At 40.0% G+C, this 17,874-nt stretch overlaps 1 protein-coding gene across 1 annotated transcript in view; it reads right to left on the minus strand.

Moving 5' to 3' along the window:
• Window positions 1–49: 49 nt before the first annotated feature.
• LOC131464532 (corticotropin-releasing factor-binding protein-like) overlaps window positions 50–17,874 on the minus strand; it is a 76,298-nt gene continuing 58,473 nt past the window's right edge. The window contains exons 2-9 of the mRNA XM_058637045.1: window positions 11,875–12,035; window positions 6,322–6,462; window positions 6,135–6,219; window positions 5,650–5,807; window positions 5,131–5,341; window positions 3,994–4,148; window positions 1,047–1,167; window positions 50–580 (exon numbers count right to left, since the gene is read on the minus strand). Of these exons, the coding sequence (XP_058493028.1) occupies window positions 426–580; window positions 1,047–1,167; window positions 3,994–4,148; window positions 5,131–5,341; window positions 5,650–5,807; window positions 6,135–6,219; window positions 6,322–6,462; window positions 11,875–12,035 (1,187 nt within the window). The 3' untranslated portion in view covers window positions 50–425. The remainder of the gene's footprint in view (window positions 581–1,046; window positions 1,168–3,993; window positions 4,149–5,130; window positions 5,342–5,649; window positions 5,808–6,134; window positions 6,220–6,321; window positions 6,463–11,874; window positions 12,036–17,874) is intronic.

The raw sequence follows: 17,874 nt of genomic DNA on the forward strand, positions 1-17,874 counted from the left end.
AGGGGATAAAATACAGTCACTCACAAAAAGCAGAGCCTTGCAAACGTGCTTCATCATGCAAGTCATATTTATTTTTGGATTGTCAACCAAGAGATAGCGGAGATGAAAACCCTGCCAAAGGCAACTGAAAGTGATACAAACTAGGAACAACAGAGGGACGCTTGCTCTCGCCAAGAGATGTAATGGACGCTGGGATTTGTCAGGACAAACGAGAGAGCAATCATCCATCTGTGAATATTAAAGGAATAAAAATAATACATTAAATAAATAGTAAAAGTTAAAATTGTTAAGACACAAAATAAAATATCTGGCAAAAACAAAACAAAAAATACTTTTAAAGTTACTATTAGTTAACTGGTTTATTTACAGAGAAGTGGAGGGCTGTGTTTATGTGTGAGTCTCTGTGTTTATGCACGTGTGTGTTCTTATTCCAGAGAGCAGAAGTTCTCCAGACTGTTCTCTCGATTCTTGGGGAGTTCACTGCGTCCCAGTAGTCGGTACTGAAAGGAGACACGATTGATATAGTTCCCACTGGACACCAGCCTCACCACTGAATTATCACAGCCAACCTTCATCTGGGCTAAAGGGTCAAAACAGAGGGGAGAAAAAAAAGGATTGTTTACGCTGGACCACACGAAGAACATTTTGTTCTCTAAGCCATACACACACACACACACACACACTGTGGAAGAAGGGCTCATCTTTTGTTTTTAATTCATGTGTGTAATTCACCAAGATAATGGTAAATCTCATTTAGTATAGCAGAGGTCTCAAACTTCTCATTATCAGGTTATGATTATTTTGTAGGTATTGTACATCTTTGATTTACAGATTAATATTGCATCATGAATATTTATATTATATATGTATACATATGTATGTATGTACTGTATATATATGTATATGTATATATATATATATATGTATATATATATAGATATCACCTGAGTTTGAGACCCCTGGTTATATAGTCAATAGCAATTTGCAAGTAACAATGTAGGAATGGCTGATGATTAGAGAATCACACTGGCAGTGCTGGGACTCACCAAGTCCTCTGAGGGAGAAACACAGGTCAGCTACAGGGAACATCTTGGAGGTGTCTATGCCATTGCCCCCCAGCAGCTCTACATAGTCACCTGACCCTGAACAGCCCGACCACGCCTGCCTCTGCAAAATACAAACAGAAGCCCTGTTTAGTTTGGACCTACTACTACATACTGTATATTCCCAGCTCAGTATTGCCAACATCTGACACATGCAAGCTAGAAAACAGATGACGTACAAAGGCAGGTTACACAGTATTTTTTTCTAAATCAACTTAATATGGAAGAAAATGAATTTGGCACATTTGTCAGATCTCAAGTGTGTTGTGAGAAATAACTGAACCAGTATTTTATTGTATCCCACTTTCAGTGATGGATAATCGTCCTGCTGCATCCACCATCATTCTGGTCTTTAAGTTCAATTGTTTAATAGTTGAATTATGAAATTAGGTCATTTAATCTTGAATCTGTAATTTAACCCTGACCACTGTATTTCTTGTCTTACTCACCTGCAATTGGCAAATCATTTGCTCTGGTTAGTTAGGTTGGTTTTTAAAGCTGCAGTCACCACAGGTTGCCAAAATACTATAATTTTAGGATCACATTTTTCCTTACTGAGCTCCTCTCATAAAGATGAACATGGACAGACACACTTCATCTCCAAAACTCTTCAGGAAAAACCAGCAGAGAGTCAACGTTTAACCACTTGTGCTGTACTTGCAGAGTAGATGTAGAGGTGCCTTCTCTCTCTCTCTCTAAAGATAAACCCTAAAGCTAAAGAATATCTCACGTCCCAGCCCATCATAACTATCTTACACACATGTGGTATGATTTAATGCAGCTGCATTTGCACGTAAAAGGCTTCTCACAGTCCCTCTTTAAAATCCTAACACTTGACTTTGGTATATTTACAACTTTTCCCAACGATTGAATTGAAATACAAATATCAGCTTGTTATATTTGGCTCGGTGCAGCAGTACTAAAAGCCCTTTCACAAGTTTGGCAGTCAGTGTCAGAGCAGCTGCAAATATGTTCAGGAGCATTTCAGGAGACCGTTATGAACATGATTTACACATTTTCTTTCCTCTAACTCGCTGGTTCTCAGAATTGAATAGCACTTGACAATATGGAGTTCTCATCATTATGTTCCAACGTTAAACAACCTTCTGTCAGCTTCAAATGTATCCTGAGTGAATGGTGTGTGGTCCCACACAGACCAGGAGAAGCTCATCCATGCTGACATCTACAGAAGGATTGACTACTGTAACTTTGAGTCCTTCTGACAGGTTTCCCCAAAAGTTTTAAGCAGAACCAAAAGATCAGAGCACATTACTCCACTTTTAATGTCTTTACACTGGCTCACAGTCAGTTTTAGAATTAACTTTAAAGTTCTGCTGCTGGCCTACACATCACCAAATGGTTTAGGTGCAGAACACGCAACATAAATGACATATTAAAAGAATATAAACCTAGTAGGACTCTTAAGATCTACTGACTCGGATCAACTAGTCGAGCCCAGATAGTGAAGCATCAGATTTCGAAATCTTTTTAACTTCATACTAAGAAATGTAATCGAAGACTTTAATTCCTTTTTTAATTAATTTGTACATTACTTTAATAATTTTAAAGAAAACGATTGTCGCCTTTTATGCTTTTAGTCTAACTTATTGTTTTATTTCTCTCTTTCTATTTCCCTGTATTCTATTTTATGTTTATTGTGATTGGGCTTTTGGGTTTCATTGTGTGTTTTAATATTCCCGACATTGAACTGCCATTATGTTTTTATGGAACGGACGTAAATGGGCCTTTCCAATTCAGTCAGACATTTCACAGGTGGCAGATTTAACAAACTATATAACTGTACAGAAAGCTAACAATAAAACTGGCATTTAAACTCTGCCTCACGATTCCCAGACACTCCGTCCGTCAACTGAAGTCAAGCTTTCATTGTGATATCTCACAGCAGGAAATATCGGATTCAAATCAAAACGTGTCCTGGCTACATCTCCTGAGATGGCACCTGGCTTCAAATTCATACTGAGACTGTGTCATTAAAAATTGCCACGTGAATATGACTCCAAATGTTTTTTGATCTCTCCGGATGTTATCTTTGTTCTGTAGCACCAGAGGGGGAACATCTCCGGCAGCTTTTCAGGTCTTGAAATGCTTCATTAGATATTTCTGTCTGCATCTGGGCAGCCTCATGTTCTTTTTTGGCATGAAGCTGGAAATGGGGGGAAGCAGCTTGTCCAAGAGAACGTGTATTTGTTGATATCTATCTGAGTTAAGCGCGTTCATTAAAGGTTCTGGTGGGTTGTTGTTTTTTGTATTATTACATTAAGAAAGAGCTGGTCTAGATGTCAGTCTGTCTTCTGACTGTAGCTTCATTTGAAGAAGATGGATGAGAGTGCTTTTAATCACGTGACAGAGACAGTTGACGTATTACACAGCGATTAAATATTTAAAATGTGCTAACAGTACTGTAAAGTCAGTGAGTCAGTTAAAAAGGTTTGTGTTTCTTCATCCATGATAACATGATGATGATGATGATTTGATGATGGTGAGCCTGGAGCCCGATAATCATGCAAGTCCAATTACACACACTTGCACACCTGCAGCAACATGTTGTTTTTTTTTCATGTTGGTGTAGTTAGGAAGATATTTGACATTCTCTGGTTACACCTACTGAGCTCTGAGCATAGCACCGGTCTTGTGTGGACTGGCAAATATCATCTCCCATGACTGAGTCAGAGATTTGGTACTCGGATTATTTGGCTGACTTGCCTATTCTTCAGTACATGGGTTGGGTTTGATGAATCTTAATGGCAAACTAAAACTTTGATTTACGGAAGTTTACTCATCAGTAAGTTGTGTATATTAGAGAAATACTCAAATTAATGTCAGTCAGTCTGTCAGTTTGTCTGTCTGTCTGTCTCTCTGTCTGTCTTACCTGTGGGAGGAGCTCATTGCTTTTGGCCTGCCCCAGGCTGAGTTCTGTCAGTTTGATTTCCACCGGGTAGATGATGGAGAAGCTGCAGTTCCTGCGCTGGTGTGGCAACACCATGGTGAAACTGCCCTCTGGTCTCTGAGACATGACGTTACAGGCTTTACACACACACACACACACACACACACACACGCACACACACACAGAGATGGAGAGAGAGAGAAAGAGAGAGAGAAGGCAGAGGTGGAGTCAAATGAACAGTTCCCCATCACCAGAGAAACTCATTATTGTCACCATGTTCCACAAATTGGAGATAATCAGGGCTAACTGCAGGGAGGGGATTAGGGAGGAGCATGAAAATCAAATCCAGTTCAGATGACAAAGATAGAAAAATAATGAAATTTGAATTGATAACATTATGGTCGACTGGACAGGCACTAACTGGAATTAGAGCACTTCACTCCTCTGGGCCTGTTGTTCATTTAGAATCATTTTCATTGTAAATGAGCCTGAGAAGATGCTAATATAACTCACACTTACCAGGGAACAAAATGGATAAATGCCTTAAAATCTTCTTACATTTTTGTGCCTGACACATATTTGTTCCTACATACATATAAAAAAATGTTTTGCAGCTAGTCTTATTAAATTTAAGCTACGGTTCTCAAATAAAGAGACAATACTGTAAACAGCTGCAGCTCATGATCAATATATGACTTTAAATCCTTACATATCAGCGTGTAGATTTACACTGTACTGCTGTAGATAATCCGTTCAAACACCCTTGTTGTGTGAGTGCTCTTCCTTTGTACGTCTTACGCCTTACAGCCAGATGGCGATTGTTATGTTATGTTGCTTGACACAGTGTTAACGCCGTGTTTGTCAAGCAGCAGCTGGAAAACAGGTGCATCCCTCCTCATTCAATCTCTGCCTGTCGCCCTTGGCCTTGATTAATGCTCAACCAAGCGCAAATGTCCAGGAAGAACACACATGCATGCACACAAGCACAAGTACCACCAGTCCATCCCTTGCCATGAAGCACAAATAAAAACAAATCACATTTAGATGCAAGAGCCTTTTTTTTTTGTTATTTACTTTTTTTCTCATTAGTTTCTGGTTTATTTTCATAGTGGGACTCACGAAAGGGGTTGTGTATCTTCTTGACGACAAGGGTGAATCCACTGCCAGGGCTGTGAATGCGGAAGAAGACCATGGCGACGTTCTGAGAGGAGCGGCTGGTGGCTCCTGTTGCTGGATTGGAACAGTAGTCTGTGTAACGCTGATGCAGTGGAAGCTGATGGTCCTGACTGTTGGGGAACTTCTCTCCCTTCAGAACCCATCCATCAAACATCTGAGGGAACACAGATGTTTTTGTTTTGCACGGAAACTGCGCCAGTGGTTCATCAGGAAAATTTGCTCAGTGGAAAACACAAGTTAAAAAGTGGAAACTTTAACTGAATCCATTGTTTCAAATCTAGTGCGTAATCTCTTTTAACCTTGATTCAACACTCCACTTTGTGTAAAGAATAAAACGTTTAAAGGAAAATTAAGGTCAGTCCAATGAGGCTCTCATGACCAGCCACAAACAGATCTTCTTGTCTTCCTCTCTCCAATTATTGGATGGGTGTGTGCGTACTAGTTTTGGTGAGTGGGGCCAACCTTGATGAAATCTCCAGCGCTGCAGTCAATATTGACGTCAGAGAGCTCCACACTGATGACCTGACTTGGCTCGGCGATGATAAAAGCAGCGCAGGCCAGCTGTGGCTGAGATGCCACTAAAGTGAAGGCGCCATCAGTGGCCAGCATGTCCAAGCATCCTATACACCACACAAATACAAGACAACAATACATCAATTCTTCATTATGACAGAGAAGGGATTCACGAGCATGACTAGCATTTAGTTTAGTCTGTACACAATAACAAATCAGCTTGTTTTCAAAGGACTGAAGGTAACAGAATAGAATAGAGTTGGATCTTTGAGAGGTTTCATTAGTTTGAAAATCTAAAATACAGGTACTATAGACTATTTACTGCAGGGACAACACAAATGCAATACATCAAAAGGACAGTGAACCTCTTATTGTAAGGGTTTACTTTAAAGAATTGCTGAATAAACAAAGCTGTCGTTTTCAGCAACACTTACTCAAAGGTCGGCGGTAAATAAAATCCTCTTTTATTTTCTGGTCCACGCCAAAGAGAGAATCTAATTCTTCAGAAGATTCAGAGTCCTGAAATAAACATGACAGTTACAGGTTATAGCTTCAACTTGAAGGACTTTTCAGCCGGACTTAATGAACAACATCTCAACGCTTAGAGAAATTGGATCTTACCTCGATGTAGCGACTGATCCCCATCTTTGAAGAAAGGGAGATGAGAAAGAGAAGGAGTTGTGCACGCAGAGGCAGAGACATGTTGAGTGTTTTCTGAAGCAGAGTGTGGGGGGAATAACGGCTGCGACTGTGAGGTGGCAGCTTTTATAGCAGCACGACACACACACACACACACACACACAGACAGACAGACAGACAGACAGGCAGGCCTACATCAGAGAGGGTCACTGGAAAACAAGGGTATTTACAGTGATTTAGATGAAACGCAGTTGTTCAAAGCCACGTTAATGCACTGGAAAACACGCTCAGCTGCAACTGCGTCTAATTTAATAATTGAATTAAAAGTCGAGGCATTTTCCTTCCAAAATTGTTGTTGATTGTGCGAAACCTTTTCACATCTAATCTCCTCAATCAAATGCATTATACTGTATTTATGAAGTGCCTTCTTTGAACACTGAGCATTAAAGGACAACTTTTTCTCTGCAGATGAGAAGCGTATTGTCCTTGATACAAATGTTCAGTATGAAATGAGTTGAATGGGTTTTTTTTTTCATGTATTTGCAAGGAATGAAATGCTTACGTTTAACCCTGCGGTGACATGGTAAGCCACAGTAGAGGATTCATCTTTATAGATTTTTGACTCATTTTATGAATACTATTTATCACTGTTCATCGTGGAACTCATCACAGGGAGGGATCACGGGGCAGTGGCTACCGAGACCTTTTTCTTTTGAGGACATGCTGAATGAAGAGGAGACTGCACTGAACTTTATCCACATGTGTGTGTTTTAATTTCTAGGGGACAGATATTGCCTGGAGAGGATTTCATTCCTTGCAAAGCGTCCATCTGGTCTCACTGATGACATCAAATTGCCTCCTCTACCTCATCCCCTCTCCTAGTGATTGTGATCTCCATGAAACCACAAGCTGGACCAGAAATAATCACCTACAACTGTTTCACTGAGCTGGTTGTTGTTATTAACTTAAGAGGGATTAAATAAGAGGGAACTACTGGAGGAAAAAAAAAAAAGGGGTTTACGTACGTTTAAAGAACCGTCTAAAATTGATCGGTCTGAGCTCTCAATCTGTGAGACTGATACTGTCGCAGCAAAAACAGTAAAGCAAATCCAATCAGCAACTTCAAACAGGATTTCCCTCCTCATTTGCGAAATGGAAAATTCCGTTGTTTCTCTTCAATTTAAGTAGACAGAGTGTGTTATATAATCATTTGTTTGAATGTTGTTATGATAATTATATGGTTGTTATAATTGTTAGAATTGCTCTCGGCAGGCACAGGTTACAGACTGCAGCTGCGTGTGCAGCGACCTGATACCCAGACTGCCAGATACAGATTACGCTTGTGTTGTTCCTGAGCGGTCTGCAGATTAAAACATGGTATAAATGATGGAACCAACTGAGGAACAGCGACGTGTGTGATGTGTCCGCGTGTGAGACACCCACGTGTCCTCTCATTCATCTGAAGGAGGGACAAAAGACTCTGTGTGAGACTCTGCCTCGCGGCTATCTTCAGCTAACGATGGCTGACATGACCCCCATAGTCCTGAAGGTCTGCGGTGCCATGTACGAGAACACAAAACTGAAAAAACAAACAACAAAAAAACAATAATGAACACCATTCACTTCAAACCTAACGCCCCCACTTTTTTGTCCACAGTGCTGATGACCTAATCAAGGTGTATTACTTTCATCTTAAAGCCAGTGGTCAGTGATAACAATTAGTCATCTTCCAAAGTCCCGTCTGAAGCTATCAGCGGACGCATGGCGGCGTAAGTGTGGTTTGCTAATGTGAATGACAGCAGTGGGAATGAAAAATGTTACCATAATGCTGCATGGTGTGCGTGTGTGTGTGTGTGTGTGTATGTCATGCACTGGCGTGTTGCTGCAAGTGCTTGTCCCGTGTGCTGCGACACATGCTGTAATTGTTTAAATCCAATTAATCAAATGAATCGATGGATTTTAATGAACAAGTGATCCCACGGTTTTATCAACAGCGATATCAACTCATATTATGCGTAGTCTGCTCATATATTTCATTTTCTTATCTAACATAATCACATCTAACAGTCTGCACCCAGGGTTCTCAAAGGGTGGTCATTGGAAGAAAAGCAGAAATGCTGTTCTACAGTGTATACCGGGGTATGTGATCGAAGTGGAGCTGAGGAAGTAACAAGACAGTTGTAATAAATGAAATAATAAGAATTTGAGTCACTTTATCACTTGTGCCATCTTAATCTAATTTCACTATACTAGTGTATGAAGTATATGTGAGGAAGAGGAGGACGATGAGAGATTTATTGGGAATAAATCTGCCTCCTGTGAGAAGTACGTAGCTGACTTTGATCGGTCACAGTATTTATAACGTCGGTGATAAGGGTGTCACTTAGAGAGCTCAATATTTTCTCAGATGGTACGTGGGATAAAACATTGGTCTAAACCAGGCTTGTCCAAAGTCCGGCCCGTGGGCCATTCACGTCCCTCGATCAGATTTTGTACAGCTACGGTTTTATAATGTGTTGTTTATGGCCAGGGACAAAGTAGGACAACACATCAACCACTTTGCTCTTTGAAAACAGAGTCCAGGATTTGCATTCACCTCCTATTATGTTATTAGGATATCTGACTCCAGATGTTAAAGACCGGCTAATATTTGGTTCCACTTCTATTTAAAAATGATAACTGTGAGTTAAATGATTCTAGAACAGTGCACTTGTAAGTTTACTGTTACCAGCCCCCTGGGATGTTTGCAGAAGTGGCAAAATGATAATTATAAACTATTATTAACCAGGAAGGCTTTAATGAAATCAAAAGTATTTTTGCCCTAGAGAGTGAGGCAGTCGGGACAGGCAGTGGCGGAAAGATAAGGTATCAAATTATACACCATAAAACTTTCAGTGATAAAAAAAAAAGGGTGTGTGATTCTGTTCAAGCATAGAGCCACATTCATGTGACTCCCAGTGGTTCAGCGATAATTTAAAAACATTCAGACGAAACAAGCTCTTTAAGATTACGTTGTTTTTTGTAAATTGTTCCACGCTAAAGTAACACAATACAAGATGAGGCAATTACATGAAGAAAACATGACAGTTAACCAAAGTATCCCACCAACATGTGATTTAAAAACACAGCTTGAACCAACAAGTGCACACTGAGTTATGGTTTATGAAAGGTATGCAAGTGTGACTTCAACTCCAGCTGTTTTAGGTTCAATTCATTCAGAAAGCTCCTTATTATTAAAATAAATAAATGTGTGCCCTCTGTTTCTAGACATAAAGCCTACAACGCCATCTGGTGGCAAATGTAGGAATAGGTTTAATTATTACTCAGCGCCTACAGGAGGTTTTCTACAATGTAAGAATCAAGATTCAAAACTACAGTTTTCTTTAAAGTGCGAGTGTTTATCAGAACAGATAGAAGCAGTGGTGTGTGATGATAGCCGCAGCTGGCAAGATGTTAGAGAACCCTCTCCATGTGGTCAAAGTTAAAGCAGTGAGCGTTCACTCCACACATGAGTGTCCTAACCTTCCCCTGCATCCCAGCATGGAACCTCTGCCTGCACACCTGCTCCCTGTCAAAGATAGCACATAATAGCTAAGTATCTCTGCTTAAATGTTCACACACACACACACACACACACCTTGTGTGGGTCTGTCAATGCAGCGGTCTAACGCAGCTCTCCTCACTGCCTGACTGACCCATTCATCTCCTGTGGGGGCTGTAATGAGCTGACCCTCCCCGTTTGGACTGACCTGACAGAGAGAGATTACATGAAAGCCACCATGGATTTTCTCGGTTGCCCCCTCCTTGCTCAGCCCTCTTCCCTGATAGTGGTTAATTCAAAGCATATTAATGAGGAGCGATGGATAACACACTCTTCTTTTAATTACCTTCCATCGGGGATCGTCAGTGGAGGTCGGGCGACTCCCATCTAATGGGCCTTTTTGGTTTGATTTGCGTTCAGGACAGTGAGAGTTCTTCACCTAATTTATTTTAGGCTGAATATCAAAAACAATTCATTATTCATGGGTAAGTCATGGCAGAAGAATGTGCACAATACACTTTTATAAACAAGGTCTTGGTTCAACTTTGATTCCCTGAAAACTCCCGGAAAAATGTCTCGTTTGATTTGATGTTGATTTTAAATTTATTTTTGAACAATATGTATTGATTTCGTTGAGGCAACACTGGAGCATCATGTGAAGAGATATTTGTTGTCTTTGGGCACGATTGACACGTTTGACATGAAGGGAACTACAGAGAGCACCGTGGAATAATTCCAGCAAACACAATCATCATAAATCATAAAGACTCAGTCGGACAGCATAGGGAGGGAGAGAAATCCTGAAGTCTAATCTGCTTAAATAAAAACATATTGGATGTTTGTATAATGCATTTGATGCAACAGGAATCAAATGCCTAATTTATTGTTATATACAATAGCTTAACTCACCTAAGCCTGAGAGACAAACAGTGACGGAAATTATGAGGAGACACTGTTGATATGTTGTCTTAAATCTTATTTGTATAGTGCCAATTCAGGGCCACATGGTGAGTAGGGTTAGCAAGTAAGAATACCCGGGTTTGAGACCCAGTCTTTGTGCATGTTCTCCCCATGTGTGCATGGGTTTTCTCCGGGTTGGTTGGTTATTTGTCTCTATGTGTCCCTGTGATGGACTGGCGAACTGTCCAGTGTGTACCCTGCCTATCGCCCTATGTCAGCTGAGATGGGCACACTGCCCCCCCCCCGCCCGTGACCCTCATGTGGAGGATAAAGCAGTAGAAGATGGATGGATGGATAGTGCCAATTCATAACATACATTATCTCAAGGCACTTTACATGGTAAGGTCAAGACCTTAGGGTAGGTGAAGGAGAGATGGGCGAAAAGAATGAAAAGAAGAGAAGAAGTTAGAGGTGTAGATCAAGAATGAGATTACCTCAAACAAGGAAACAAACATGATATAATTTCAATGACAAGTCAAAATAATTGAAAGGTCCTGGATCATCAAAATCTCAGAGCAGATTTATGGAAAAAAAGATGATCGCACACCAGAGTTCCCATTAAAGGCTTTACATGCCGGCGTGTCATTTTGTCTCAAGCTTAAATAAAGGCTTAGCCTCTTCCTCAGACTGACCCATGATCAACATGGGTCAATCTGGGTATATATATATATGTATTTCCTGTAGTCAGTAATCTGAAGAAGAGTTTTTGGGCTCAAAACACCACTGAGGTCGATTCAAATGTGATCTTCTGCTGTCAAACTTGGTTTGATTCTAATGGCAACAAACGTGTCTGAGGAGAGTCAAGTGTGATAGAGATAATGATTTAAGGACCACATCCTTCACAGTTTTGTTCAGCTCTGTCTGGTGTGTGGTCTCTACCTGCAACTGATATATAGCAACAAAAAAAACATCTCTGCCAGGTTTTCTAAGGCTGTCAGTCAATAAGGCTCTCAACACCAGCCACAAACTGATCTTCTTGTTTTCCTCTCTCTCCAATGTTGGATGTGCGGGTACTATTTTTGAGTGGGGCCAACCTTGATGAAATCTTCAGTGCCGCGGTCGATACTGATGTCAGAAAGCTCCAGAGTGATGACCTCACTTGGCTCATTGGCGATGATAAAAGCAGCACAGGCCAGCTGTGGCCGAGGTGTCGCAAGAGTGGAGTAGCCATCAGCCGCCAGCAGGTCCCAGCATCCTAATAAACACAGAAGTACACATGTGAATTCTTCATTATGACAGAGAAAAGATTCACTCCCATGCTTTTGTGTAGAGTTGATACATCTTTGGGAAGTTTCTAGTTCCCGGGCTTTAACCCTTAGTGCTCATGCAGCACAGATCTGTGCCACAGGCCTTGGTAAACTGCAGTGGGAATAATACACAACTCCTTATATGTGTTCATAGATGACATCTCCAGGCTTTACAAAATGTGTTTTTTTTTTACGTTGTTGAGTCAAAGTTATGATTAATTCTTTTTCGATTATTCAGTATCGAGTAGTAATAATTGTGCCGAAGCCACAAAATAGACCATTTTTCTTATTTTTGTTAAAAAAAAAAAAAAAAAAAAATCCTCTTATTCTGTCTCTGATTCAGAATCCCGAATTAAACATGACAGACATAAACATCAAGTTCCAAGCCCACAACTATCTTTGCAAGTGGATGCTCCTGTACGGTGATTCGAGCCACTAAAGTGCAACCAGGATTTTATGTAAACTCAGGCCTCAGGTTTTTAAGGTCAGTGTGCAGTAGTTGTATGGAATGATCTGCATTTTCATGACTCTATATTGATGTAAAAGTATGTACATTTGACAGTTTCTGACGTTCTCTGGTTTGAAGTTCCCTCACACTCGGCTGGGTGGGCCTTTGACACTCAGTAAATGTGTTCCTTCATCATTCAGCCTCCACTGTGGTCTGGCCAGTCTCTAGCCCCCCCCCCCCCCTAATAAACATTGATTAGTCCACATAATCAATGCACTCAATGACAATGATTCAGTGCACTGCATGAATGTATTGACTGCAATCAGCGGCCCTGTTTTTCATGCATTTTCTGCCTTTTATTAGTAAAGTTTTGATGGAACAATAATTGTACAAACTCCACCCACACCAACAGACAACAGACATATTTCATTAAGTGATACCAAGATGAGATAAAATCAATACACCATCTGTGTACTATAATATATATATATATATATATATATATATATATATATTTATAAATTAATAAAAAAAATCTGAATAACCACCAGAAGGTGGCAGTGTTTAGCTGCTGTTGGCTTTATAGTACTGGCAGCCTTTGGTTCCTTTCTCATCATGAACTGTTTAATATTTTGTATTTCAGCAGAGGTGCTTGGCCTTATTAAAGTATGATGCAAAAACCCATTTAGAATTCAGTTTAAATCAGAAATGCAGCACTATATATATATATATATATATATATATATATATATATAACCGCAGGACTATATAGGAAAAACAAAACAAGTTAATCCATCTGCATGTATGTATGGGGGGGGGTCTAACCTGTAAATTTGTGAGGAAAGTTTTTGGGGAATACCGCAACTCATAAAGTTTCAACGGCACTGTAGAATAAAGCAAAATAAGAGCCATGTGATGTATCACCTTTCACTGTTAAACAGTTAAATTCAAAGAAAAGGCATGAAAGGAAAACCCCAGCGTGAGGCCTGTAACTTTTCTATTCTTCGTCTCCATGGCCATGCATGATCAGGTCAAGTAATGAATGTTGATAAAGTAGAAAAGCTGGTTTAATCAGGACGGATCACTGTGCAGAGGTGGAGAATGTCAGCGAGAGAGCAGGCACAGCTGCTTAGTGAGAAATCCAATATTGACTGTCGGGATAGATGTCCTGCATATTCTCTCATCTGTCCCAGGGGCTGTGGTATTATGCCTCTCACGTTAACACCCCTAATTGGATTAAAAATGGCTTGTTATTGGGAGAAAAATGACTGAGAAAACTATCATGATTATTGCCTCTCAACAATGTTGGCTCCCACAGCTCAAGAGGCAAAATAATTGTCACGGAAAATGTCAAAATCGGGCGATGCCGTCTCCTCTGGAACAAACAGTTGCTTTGATTGATTGTGTGTTAAGAGGAACCCAATGGGAGACAATGCTGTGTAACATTTGGTCCCTCATTCGTTGCTTTAGAGTGGTATTTTAAAGCCAGAAATGTCACATCAAAGTCCTCCAGCTGAGGCATTGATATGTGCTTTTTTTTTGTTTTAAACTTTAGAAAAAATTGTCTTTTAATCCACTAGTATTTGTGTGTTTGTGTGTAAGAGAGAGATAGAGTTTGTGGCACTGTATATGCATAGGCACGGCTGTGTGAATGCATGCATGAACAGAAATGAAACAGAGAAATCCATCAGACGTCCAATGGGTTTTGGTTTGTATACCACCAGGAGCACCCATTAACAGAAAATAAATGCTTGACGCCATAAAACTGACAGTGTCTCATTCATACTGACACTGGCTAAATTACACATAAAAGCACTGATAACATCATCATTAAATATTGATTTTAAGGATGGTTGAAACAAAAACAAATCCAGGCACAGCCTGCAGATGAGCGGATTTGGACGAGAGTCAAAGCAGATTGAACAGAATCTTTTTTTTCTTTTCTTTTAAGGCAGCTACTGTGCATGACGAGAGAAGATGGACAGAATAGGAGCAGAAGTAAAGTGTGGGGGGGGGGGGTAAGGAGAGAGTATGAAAAGGGAAGAGACGGTGAAAAGTAGAGAGAGAGGGAAAGGGGTTGGGGGGGGTTCGAAAGAGATTTAAGGCTGAGGCTCAGAGCAGATGTTATTGTTGATGATGATGGATGCAGGTTGTTGAGATGCAGAGTTGTTATCATGAGAGGCACTCGCTGCTGCCTCCTCACGGCACACTTTCCCCCCAGATGTCCGTGTATGTGTGTGTGTGTCTGTCTGTGTCTGTGTGTGTGGGTGCAAAAGAGAGAGAGAGAAATGAGCAAGCCACAGATAAAAAAAATTATATATAATTCTGATTTAATTTCAGTCCACAGGTATTGGTCGTATTGATACTTTTGATTTTGTGTCAATTGAACAGCACAGTGGTTCATTGCATATACAACAGAATGTTGTTGTTGTTGTTGTTTTTGTGAGGTCTTATATTAAAATGCCCCTGCTAATAATAAAATAAATACAATAAAAAAAAGGTTGGTTATTTTGCTTTTCCTATGCAGCGTAAACTGAGTGCTGTGAGAAAATTGAACTAAATGCTGTGCCAGAATTGAATAAAGCCTCTCGAAACAAGACACAGCACAAAGGTGAGTCTTCAAATTAACTTTAAAACATTCATTTAAGAAAAGAAAAGAAAAGAAAAGAAAAGAAAAGAAAAGCAGATCAGATTCTAGGAAGTGGCTGGCACAGATGTGGCTGATGGTCAACTATCTTTGTTGTTGTGTTTTTTTTACACTTACACTTATAAGCACCAAATACAACTACTTTGAAAGGCCTTAATTGGATTAATTAAGGCCTTTATATCTCACACAGGAGAGCAGTAACATTCTCTTGCATTAAACCATGCATCACTGGGCTACCTTACATCCCTGCAATAATCCAGATTCACTGCACACTGGCTGCACCACACACACACACACACACACACACACACAGACACACACAAAGGCAGCAGGTGGTGTGTGTGTGAGTGGGAGAGAGAGAAAGAGAGGGAGAGAGGGAGAATGGGATATGTTGAGTGGTAACCTGCTCTACACTCTAACCAGATAAAAGGTGCAGGACAGAAACATGTCGGTAATTGATTGCTAATTAGTCCTTTTGTTGTCGTCCATTGTGTCCTGACAGAGCTTTGCCTGGGGCTGTCTATTCACACACACACACACACACACACTGGCCTCACAACGAGGGAATAAGCATAGCCAGTCCACAATGAGACAGACTGATGTGACTCTAGCAGGCAACAGAAAACTGCTTTACAAAAACCCCTGTGTGGCTGAACTCAGTGCAGAACACCTAACAGTGTAAATGTTGTATATTCTTGTATTCTTTGGCCTCACATGCGTCCTCACTCAGAAAAGCAAACATGCAGTTTTCACTCAATAATTCATGGTGAGGCGACCCGTCCTCGTCCCCCCAACCACCAAACTGTCCATCTGCACCCCCTCCTCCTCTTCACAGCTGTAGTCTGCTTTACAGTAGGAGTTGCAGCAGACTGTGTGCCAGTGCCACTGAATTGCTATGCCCACATCTCTCTCTCTCTCTCCCTCTCCCTCTCTCTCTCTCCCTCTCTCACTCTCTCTCATCAGTGCATGAGAAATTACCTAATGAGGAATGGGTCGCACATTTCCACAAACTCATTAACCCACGAGCGAGTGAGACTAATTGCAGCGTTGGGGTAATGTGATTTCACATCTGTTACTGCAGCCCAGGACACAGTATAGTCAGCACAAGCTGGATATATAGTGGGCTGAGCTCAGAGAGCTGGATTCACCAGGATCAACACAACACCTTCTCAGGCTGCTGCTCCACTTTGGATGGATGGAGCAGCAGTCCTTTTGGCTATATAGTGGTTATACCATTTGAAAAAGTTATGTCATGAAATTTATACATAATTGTTTCATACTGTATTTTGTTTAATTTTATTTCATTTTTATTGATTATATATAAAATTACTTCTTCTTACTTCTTCTTTTTTGTAATATTTGTGGTACTTTCTTTCTTGTAACTGTGTATCTCTTAATCTGGAATAAAGCAACTATATACACATGTGTGCGTGTGTGTACGTACGTATGTATATAACACAAATATACAGATATAGATAGATAAATGATAGATACTGTAGATACAATTGTGGAAATTGTGTGGTCACACATTGCTTCACAATATTACAAAAATATTATAAATGAATATATCATATATAATAAATGAATAATGTTTTGTTTTTTTAATTATGTTTCTCATGTTTTAAAAAGCAACAACTCAAAACTTCAGGTTATTTCATTCAAGTTAATTGAGTATAACATAAGATTTTGCTTGCACACACACACATATACACATACACACGCACACACACACACACACGGAAAAGGAATAAATGAATTTTTCAGGGTCTTGACTTAGGTTGGTATTTTCAATAATTCAGTAAATTACTGCAAACAAATTTATGTTAATAAAAAAGGTGGAACCAACTGTTTAATGTGGGAAAAAGTAATACACTTTTGTTAATTATGATTAATCCTTTGTTTAACCCTGCTGCATTGTTACCGAAACTCCAATTATAAGTTTACCGGCAATGGGACTGCTTATGGTAATGCCATATCTCATCAATTACCATCCCGTGACCGTAAATTGGCCTCAGCGCCGACAACGAGATGAGGTTAACACGCTGATTAATTTGAGCTGCTGTGATTTCAGGCTCAAGTTGACACTTATAATCTTTGACACAGACAGTGAGGTGAGGTCATTTACGTCTTTGGGAGCTGCGCGTGACTTTATTCACATTAGCCCCTATACCTTTCACTTCAAGATCATTTGAGAGTTTTACGCAAACGAAGGGGAGTTGAGAGACTTGTTGTCAAAAGAAAAAAAAAACAAACACATGATCAAGAGGTGAAAAGTCAAACTGCTCAATACTGTTTATTGTCTTATTTTGCTGTGACGTGTATGTAATAAAGTGCAATGATGAAAACACGTTAGTTTAGTGACAGTTAAGTTTCATAAATGGATTATTGATTTCATCCAAATGAGCACACACTTGCTGTTGCACACGTCTTATAAAGGGATTGCATGAAATGATGATATATTTGTAAATAATAAGGAGGTGTAGCTCCTGTAAACGCCCGCTACTGAACTTTTGCTTTTCACTTTTGACTAATATTATGTGAGGCAACTGTTTGCAACACTCTCCAAATGCTCACTGACTCAGCCACATGTGGACTTTTTACCTCTCATCCATCATTCTACAAACAGTTCTGAGCTGCAAGTCAAACTCCAGGTTATATTTTAAAACTACAAATAAATGTAATTTTTTTACAG

Source organism: Solea solea, chromosome 8 (assembly GCF_958295425.1).
Source record: "Solea solea chromosome 8, fSolSol10.1, whole genome shotgun sequence".
NCBI lineage: Eukaryota > Metazoa > Chordata > Actinopteri > Pleuronectiformes > Soleidae > Solea > Solea solea.